Source organism: Cololabis saira, chromosome 4 (genome assembly GCF_033807715.1).
Source record: "Cololabis saira isolate AMF1-May2022 chromosome 4, fColSai1.1, whole genome shotgun sequence".
NCBI classification, from domain to species: domain Eukaryota; kingdom Metazoa; phylum Chordata; class Actinopteri; order Beloniformes; family Belonidae; genus Cololabis; species Cololabis saira.
In genome coordinates this window covers 27,546,212-27,555,270 of record NC_084590.1, presented here as the reverse complement: position 1 = coordinate 27,555,270, position 9,059 = coordinate 27,546,212, and the positions used below count along the sequence as shown (strand labels likewise).

The window sequence follows — 9,059 nt, the reverse complement described above, 5'->3', positions numbered from 1 at the left end:
TTGTGATGACTCGTTTTAAGTGTAATGAGATTTTTTGACTAAAAATGAGACATTTTAAATAGAAATAAGACAAATATTCCTGGTAAGATTTTGAGTTTTTGCAGTGAGCGAGACTGCATTTGAAAAAGTTCAAATTTTCTTAACCACACAGATCAGCTCCATAGCAGACTTCTGTGATGAGTATTTGCTGGACGTGTTGATTGATACTTTAGTTAAGTTCTGTGACTCGTAACCTTGCCATACCTTAACTTCCACTGAATTGACGCCACTGGTTTATGAACCTCCAACTGTTTCTATCCCACCTCATATCACTGCTAGTGGTTAGATGATTCCTTCTTTTTTTAATTGTTTCTTTTAAACAATATACATAGCAATTATATATACATTTTTGTATTACATTTCAAGCCCTCCATGTTCTCATATCTTTCAATTTTTATTATTAGTTGCTATCAAACCCAACCCTTCTTGTTCTTCACAAACATTGATCTCACTCACCACGTCCGACATGTAGTTTGTTTGTCACATCTGTTAATCCCTCTCAAGAATAGATTTGAACATATTATGTAACATATATGTATATATATATATGTTATCAAGTGCTTGCTCAGAGGGAATTATTGTGTTTCTCTCCATCACCAAAGAGGACTGAGATGATTTCATGGTGAATTGATCTAATGCGATTAAAAAACCTGATTGTTTAACTGTGGTATTGAAATGATGCCACTAGCTGCAGACATGTATAAAATCCTCTGGGGGAAAAAAAGAAATGTTTAAGGTTTTCTTCGGACGCTTTCCTCTTGACGCAGCTGCCTGTTTATTTAACAGTCTTGGAGCACTGTTTCACGGAGGACCCCCGCTTGTCAGCCAGCAGAAATGGGTTGAGGTGGCAGTACTGAGAAAATACAGTATATCAGTGGTCACAAACTAATAATCTGTAATCAGGATTTAAAACAGCACAACATCAGCTACCTGTGGGGCTGACTCTGAGCTGGACTCCTGTTTATCCAACATCTGGATTTCAAAATCTGAGGAGAATCTGGATTTCTGAAGGATCGCTGTCATCTTCCCATTTACCTCCACTCCCACGCCTTTCTGCAGAGACCAGAGGCAAACTTTAACCAACAGCCGTTAGGTTAATAGTGGTCTTTGTAGATATTGAGAAGACAGTATTTCCAGAATTGCATTATTAACCTTCTCACCTTGAAACAGTGGGAGGAATCGAAGTCCAGCTGATCCGGTAACTCTGCTATTGTTCCGTTGTAGGTCACAGTTGATCTGGACAGCACTGAATCTTTGGGTAGCTTGAAGAGCCTGTAAGTGCCTGAAGCATATCTGATGTCGCCTGGAAAAAAAATGGGCTCAGTTGTAGTTATTGTGTAAAGGCAGGGCTTCAGAGGTTGCCAACATCGAGTTGCACAATGGGATTATTTTTTTTCCTCACACACTGAGACCAGTACTTTGCACATGTCATACCACTGCACCCTAGAAATACAAGTTTTTTTAAGTCAAGCATCATGAAGCAGAAGGAACTAAATGTTTGTCTAAGTGTGCGTACCTACATCATGTGTAAGTGAGAAAGGAACAACAAAGAGAGAAAGAGCTAATGGCTAATTTTGATATTGATGCCAAGTGGGGTGTCATTTTCCTGTGTCAATAAGCACATGCGGTTGCTCTGCCCTTCAAACCATCGGTTTATTTGTCAAAAGAAAAGATCATGAAAGCCCCAAATCTCTGACAAGTTTAAAATGTGTAATCGTTGTCTGGTTTTGGTTTGAAAAAGTCGCACTTAAATGGAGAACTCATAATTATAATGTACTGTTCACAGTATATAGACAAATTAATTTGCTAGTTCTTTTTTCAGACAAAAAAATGTAGGCTTTTTAAATACTTACATTTATATTTTTAAATATGTCAAATCTAACAGGTGAGTCACGCCTCCCTTTTAACATCATCTGATAAATGACAGGTCACACACACAGTCTTGTGACACTCTGATGAAAGAATCACTGAAACATGTCAGGTATTTAAAAAAAAAAAAAATTATTTTGTCTGAAAAAAAAAGAACTAGCAAATGAAATTGTAATCCAAAGACAAAATGAACTTTAATAAATCAGTTTAGACAAATATTTTTTTGAATAATAAATTTGCTAACCCTTTCAAAAAACTGAAGTGAACTAATAAAGTGTTCAAAGGAGACTGAAATAACAGTAAATGTAAGTTATATAAGCTTTTGTAAAGGAGGTGCCTATGCGTAGAGCAGCATATATTACAGGATTGTTGTAAAGCTGATTAAAGCTGTTATTATAAACTTTTTTCTGGCGCTCCAAAAATGTTTTTGCAGTCTGGTTAGTCTGGAGCCTTATAAAATGATCTTTTCCTACCTGCTTTTTCTTTGAGTTCGCTGTTGTGGATCACAATGTGACTGGCTGAAACAAGGTGTGGGGTGCTGAAACCAACACCATGGGCAAGTGAGATGAGATCCTTCCAAAACAAAGAGCCACCCATTCCCTCCCCTAAGAAAGAGAAGAAAGGAGATTGGAGCCTGAGGATATTGCATGTCATGCTTTCTTAGTACCTCGTTCATGGACTGTTATTTTACCCCAGAGGACTGGATCCTGCTTCATGTGATCAGGAATGACACTGCTGGCATACATGTCACTGAAGTAAAGTTCCCCTCCCTCCTGTATGCAATGAGGGAGGGATGAAACATGTGACATTTTGAGCTGTTTTAAACAGTTTTGCAGTAACCTGTTAACTTTTCAAACTAACCTTTAGGACATCAAAGGCTTGTTGTAGCACTGCTCTTTTATCAGGACACAAGCAGATTACACAGTTGGATCTATGATTAGAGAGAAAACCGCTGTTTTAATAGCCTATCAGATATGTCTTCTTAATTACCACAATAATCAAGACGATCATTCTGACATACATCACAACATCCATGGAGTCCTTCTGTATCCCCGCCTCAGTGAGCTTTTCCATGTATGCCTGGACAAAAGTGACGTTGGGCTTCTCATAGCCAAACTTTTCCTGATGATACTCAACATACTGACGGGAGGCTGTGATCTAAAGACAAACACTTTAAATCAGTAGTTTGGGAAAAAAAATATAGAAGGATCAGGTGTAACGTGTGCATCTGTGTGTATGTTTACCAGCTCTTCTGTCATATCAATCCCTGTCACATGTCCACTTGGTCCAACAAGTTTGCTGAAGGCAAAACAGTCACGTCCGGATCCACTGCCGAGATCCAGGACTCTGCAACCCTCAAGCTTCGCTGGAAACGGAAGACCGCATCCAAAGAATCTGGAGAAAAGTAACACTTATCACTTTTATAACTTTTATAACTTGCTATATGGATAAGGTCCTGTATTGTGCACAGAAACCTAAGTCAGCGGTGAGTTTTTTCTTCTAAGAATGTACAGTATACACAGAATTAGATGAGTGACTTGTCAATTAAGTTGTTGAATGATAGATGAAATCTGCATAGTAATCAAGCTGTCCCAAACCAAATTATCCCATAAACTGGAGAGAATATCTTTGCAGATTTTATTCTCTATTAATCAGCTACTGTCATTCTCTGCACAATGGGCCCCATTCCTGATCTGTGAGCAGATTTGCACATATTTGCTTAAAACCTACTTGGGATTCACAAATACTCATCATGATACCAAACACTTAACATTTACACGCAAAACATCTTAGTGGCAAAAAAGGAGGAACGACAAGGGCATGTACATAAAAGACAGGTCTACCGAGACGTGCCCTCATTCAGAGCCTTAATGGTGTTGGGAATGAATGAGTTTTTAAATATGTTACGGTTAGCCTTTACCATCTACCTGAGGGAAGTAATTTAAACTCTGCAGAGTGGGTGAGTAGGATAATTTGCTATCCTGGCAACCTTTTTCCCAATCACTTCCTTATAAATACCACTTACGTTTCTCTGTCTTCCCTATTATTTTTGAGGCTAGATACACTATTCTTTGTAGCTTGCATCTATTTTTTGTGTTAAGGTTGCCGTACCACATTGCCATGTTAAAGGTTAAAATTCCCTCTATGAGGTTCTTATAGACAGTCTCCATAATCTACTTGCTCACACTAAAAGAGTTGAGGTTGCGTAGTAAATGTAGCAGTTCATTACAAGATTTAAAGATGTGGTCAGTGTTGTTACTAAAGTTAAGATTGCTGTCAATAAAAGGTACCTAAATATTTAAAGTCTCCTACTACCTCTACAGTGGACAGAAACAGTACTTCCTAGATACTTTCCAGCCATTGCAGATGAACTTGAAAGGCGAGCTTTACCTTTTGATGACCTGTGGGTGAACCAGACTCAGGGCATCAGTCACACTCCTGGGCGGTGGGCTGCAGGCCAGGGGGCAGGAGGCGGCGCTGGTTTGCAAGTCACATGAGGACTCCAGTCGTTGGCCATAGTATTTCTGTAATGGAGATAGTTTACACGTTTTATGATCTTTACTCAACAATATTTTCAAGAGATTTAAAGAGTTTAAAAGTAGCTGTTCACCGCTTTCAGGGCAAAGAAAAACAACACTTTTCATTCAGTGTTGTGTTTGACAAACACCAAATCGACGCAGAGCCTACGCCGTAGGATTCCGCGTAGGCTCTGCGTTGGTGTAACGCGGAACCATAAATCAGCCTTCAGTGTTGAGATTTCAATGTGAGCCAGCAACTGTGAGTTTTTATGCTATGACTTTCGGACAGTTTCCTGCTACGCTGCAAAGGGAAGCCTTCAGCAAACCCGGCACTCACGTACCTTCACGTTCTCTCGCACGTCGTTACTTGTTGCCATTTTGGTGCTAAATCCAAACTGAGTTGAAGAAAACAAGTAGAAAAGTAAAGTTTATAGCGTTAATGACGGGCAGTTTTTTACAATCTGGCCAAAGCCATTTCCGCTTTATTTTCGTTTCAGAATAAAAGCGTTGAGTTAATAAATAAATAAATAAAATAAAAGTAAAATAAAAATAAAATAAAATGAAAAAAATAAAATACATAAAAGTTCGAATATGCCTCCGTTATAATTCAACAACGTCATTTTTGTCATTCGATCTAGAACTCGGTGTACATGCAGAGCCGCTGAGTTTCCCGATTTCCTATAGTGTAGCGGTAGTGTCCCCGTTTTTAGGACGAGAGACTCGTGTTCGAACCTTCTGTCGGACGTGTACGAGGCTCGAGTCGACGCTGCGGTTACATACTACTAGAGCGGGAGACACAAAAAAATACTGTGCACAAATCGTTTTATAATAGATCCATGGTACAAACCCACTCTACTCTCAATTAAATCACATATCGGCTATTTTCATGCCTGGACTTGGGGACTTCGTGAGAGGATTGCTAAAGTATTGTAATGAGTCACAGATCATATAATATATACTGTGTATGCATACAGGACTGTCTCAGAAAATTAGAATATTGTGATAAAGTTCTTTATTTTCTGTAATGCAATTAAAAAAACAAAAATGTCATACATTCAGATTCTGGATTCATTACAAATCAACTGAAATATTGCAAGCCTTTTATTATTTTAATATTGCTGGTTATGGTTTACAGTTTAAGATTAAGATCCCCAGAATATTTAATTTTTTGAGATAGGATATTTGAGTTTTCTTAAACTGTAAGCCATGATCAGCAATATTAAAATAATAAAAGGCTTGCAATATAAATGTATGACATTTTTGCATTACAGAAAACAAAAGACTTTATCACAATATTCAAATATTCAAATTTTCTAAGTCTTTCGTCATTGGAATGCACGTGATGTCATCAAGGGTGCCGGTGGTTGTTTTGACATGTACTCCGCTAAATAAGATCAACGGAATCCTTTGATGGTATTATGACAACCGCTTTTTATTAATAGTCTTAATAAACGTAAAAATATGTGTAAATAAAGCAGAAAAACCGTAACTTAACACAGAGCACAGTCGAAAACGGTTTGCTTCCCCTTTCCTCAGCAACACCTGTGTCGAATTGTAATCAATTTAAATAACCTGGCATGACTCCGCTGTCAGTGTCAGCCTGAGGTCTCATAAATAGATACATACAGCCCCCTAGCTGTTTGGAAGAGGAACTTACCAAACAATAAAAATAAAATATGGCTCCTACACCTAGTATGATCAAATAGTGCAGAATCTTTGGCCAATATTATATATAATGCCCAACTGGGGGAAAAAACGCGCCACCATGACAAGTATTCCTTGCCATAATCACTACATAAATACCATTGGGTGTTATTATTTAAATGGTCTGTGGAAGGCTCTGAATGTGGTCAGTTGTGTAATGCTTAACCCCAGTCTATATACCGCCTTTGAGGCCAAGAGGACGACCGATGGATAGGGGGGAAGGGAAAAAAAAAATAACATAAAAAAAAATAACATAAAAAAATAAATAACATAAAAAAATAAAAAAAGAAGAAGAAGAAAAAAAACAACATAAAAAATAAATAACATAAAAAAATAAATAACATAAAAAAATTAAAAAAGAAGAAGAAAAAAAACAACATAAAAAATAAATAACATAAAAAAAAAACAACATAAAAAAAAATAACATAAAAAAAAAATAACATAAAAAAATAAATAACATAAAAAAAAAAATAAAAAAAAGAAGAAGAAAAAAAACAACATAAAAAAATAAATAACATAAAAAAAACAACAACAGGACATGAAGGTAGAAAAGACAGGCACAGAAAATAGATGGAGCCCTGAAGAGAATAGCTGGAGAGGTATAGCATGAACACAACTGTACCGCAATCAGACCTTCGACTGCTTTTCACACACACACAAACACGACTATATGATAGAGAAGCAGAAGCAGGTTGTGTAAAATGCTATTATTTTAATAATATGAAGAAACAATAATAACATATCCATATATATCTATCTACAGCTGGGAAAATAAGTATTGAACACGTCAACATTTCTCTCAAAAAACATATTTCTAATCGAGCTATTGACATGAAATTTTCACCAGATGTCGGCATCAGCCCAAGTAATGCACACATGCAAAGAAATCCAAACATTTATGTCCATAAATTAAGTTATGTGTAATAAAGTGAAATGGCACAAGGAAAAAGTATTGAACACGCTTACTGAAATTTATTTAATACTTAGTGCAAAAACCTTTGTTGGTGATTACAGCCTCAAGACGCCTCCTGTATGGAGAAACCAGTCGAATACATTGCTCAGGTGTGATTTTGGCCCATTCATCCACACAAACTGCCTTCAAATCTTCAAGGTTCCGGGGGTCTCTTCTGTGAACCCGGATCTTCAGTTCTTTCCAAAGATTTTCAATTGGATTCAAGTCTGGTGATTGACTGGGCCATTCCAGCAGCTTTATTTTCTTTTTCTCCAACCAATTGAGTGTTACCTTGGCTGTGTGCTTGGGATCGTTGTCTTGCTGAAAGATCGACCCTCTTTTCATCTTCAGCAGCCTGGCAGATGACAGCAGATTCTGATCAAGAATGTCTCGATACTTTTCTCCAGTCATTATTCCTTCAATGATATGAAGTCTACCAGTACCACATGCTGAAAAAAAGCCCCACGCCATGATGCTCCACCTCCAAACTGGACTGTTGGTACGGTGTTTTTGGGGTGATGTGTGGTGCCATTTTTCCTCCAAACATGTTGTGTCTTATGACATCCAAAGAGTTCAATTTTGGTCTCATTTGACCAGAGTATGTTCTCCCAGAATGTCATGGATTTATCCAAATGTTGTGTTGCAAACTCCAAACGAGCTTCAACATGCTTCTTCTTCAAAAATGGAGTCTTGCGTGGTGTGCGTGCATGGAGGCCATGGCGGTTGAGTGCATTACTTATTGTTTTCTTTGAAACAACGGTACCTGCTGATTCCAGGTCTTTCTGTAGCTCTCCACGAGTGGTCCTGGGCTGTTGGAGAACCTTCTGATGATTGTTTTGACTCCTCTGTCTGAAATCTTGCGAGGAGCACCTGGCCGTGGCTGGTTTATGGTAATGCCGTGTTCTTTCCACTTCCGGATGATGGCCCCAATGATACTCACTGGAACTTTCAGAAGTTTAGAAATGCACCTGTAACCAATGCCTTCAGTGTGTTTTGCAACAATAAGGTTGCGTAGGTCTTTGGACAGCTCTTTGCTTTTACCCATCATGCAATGCTTCTTGTCTAACACCTTGCTGGTGAGAAACCTTTTTTAAAGGCATCAATCAGGACTAAACCAGCTGATATTACTTTGCACTGATAGGGGACAGGTTCACTTTCTAAATACTGACAAACTTCAGCTGTTTTCTTGGCTCTCCAGACCTTTTTACCCCTCATTTTCTTCATGTGTTCAATACTTATTCCCTGTGCCATTTCACTTTATTACACATAACTCAATTTATGGACATAAATGTTTGGATTTCTTTGCATGTGTGCATTACTTGGGTTGATGCCGACATCTGGTGAAAATTTCATGTCAATAGCTCGATTAGAAATATGTTTTTTGAGAGAAATGTTGACGTGTTCAATACTTATTTTCCCCGCTGTACAGCAAAAGATCATCAGCATAAAGAGATACCCGGTGTTCCAGTCCAGATCTATATATACCAGTGAAGAGAGGGGATGATTTGAGTGCTATAGAGAGAGGCTCAATTGCTATAGCGAAGAGTAAGGGGGACATTGGTCAGCCTTGACGGGTTCCTCTTGTTAACGAGAAATAATCAGACCTGTTTTGAATGATTATTATGAATGACTACTTTTTTCACAATTTCTTAATTTGGACCCGAGGCCATTTATCAATGACAGTTTGCACCAACTGCTCTGTCAAATTATAAAGACATGGAATTTATCATTATAAAAACATAGATATGGCGCAATTTTAGAGTTAAAGGACCCAACCTAAATCCAACTTCTTCACTGGGTTATATTGAAGAGAAAATACAAGATAAAACTTCATATGACATAAAACTTTTTATCGACTTGTTTAAACTTTACGGTGCGTTTTAATTTTTTAATTTTTTTATTTTATGTGTTGATATGTTTAGTTTCATTTGGAACATATTGTGCAATGTGAGATGGCTGGATGTACCCATTTATCT

The 9,059-nt window shown here is 37.7% G+C and overlaps 1 protein-coding gene across 1 annotated transcript; it reads right to left on the bottom strand.

Moving 5' to 3' along the window:
• Positions 1-582: 582 nt before the first annotated feature.
• Positions 583-4,870, bottom strand: zgc:153372 (uncharacterized protein LOC767695 homolog). Its single transcript, XM_061720303.1, has 10 exons — positions 4,769-4,870; positions 4,300-4,433; positions 3,153-3,303; positions 2,930-3,066; positions 2,770-2,839; positions 2,600-2,681; positions 2,382-2,513; positions 1,200-1,342; positions 970-1,092; positions 583-892 (listed from the first exon to the last, which is right to left on the bottom strand). The coding sequence occupies exons 1-10, from the start codon at positions 4,802-4,804 to the stop codon at positions 815-817; spliced, it is 1,086 nt and encodes a 361-aa protein (XP_061576287.1). The 5' UTR covers positions 4,805-4,870; the 3' UTR covers positions 583-814.
• Between the last annotated feature and the right edge of the window lie 4,189 nt (positions 4,871-9,059).

Bases quoted from the DNA above. Each gene is read 5' to 3' on its own strand.
- zgc:153372 (XM_061720303.1), bottom strand. From the start codon at position 4,804: ATGGCAACAAGTAACGACGTGCGAGAGAACGTGAAG. The intron at 2,682-2,769 runs GTTAGTTTGAAA...CATTGCATACAG, and splicing joins AAGCCTTTGATGTCCTAAAG to GAGGGAGGGGAACTTTACTT. The intron at 1,093-1,199 runs GTGAGAAGGTTA...TGGTCTCTGCAG, and splicing joins ATTCCTCCCACTGTTTCAAG to AAAGGCGTGGGAGTGGAGGT.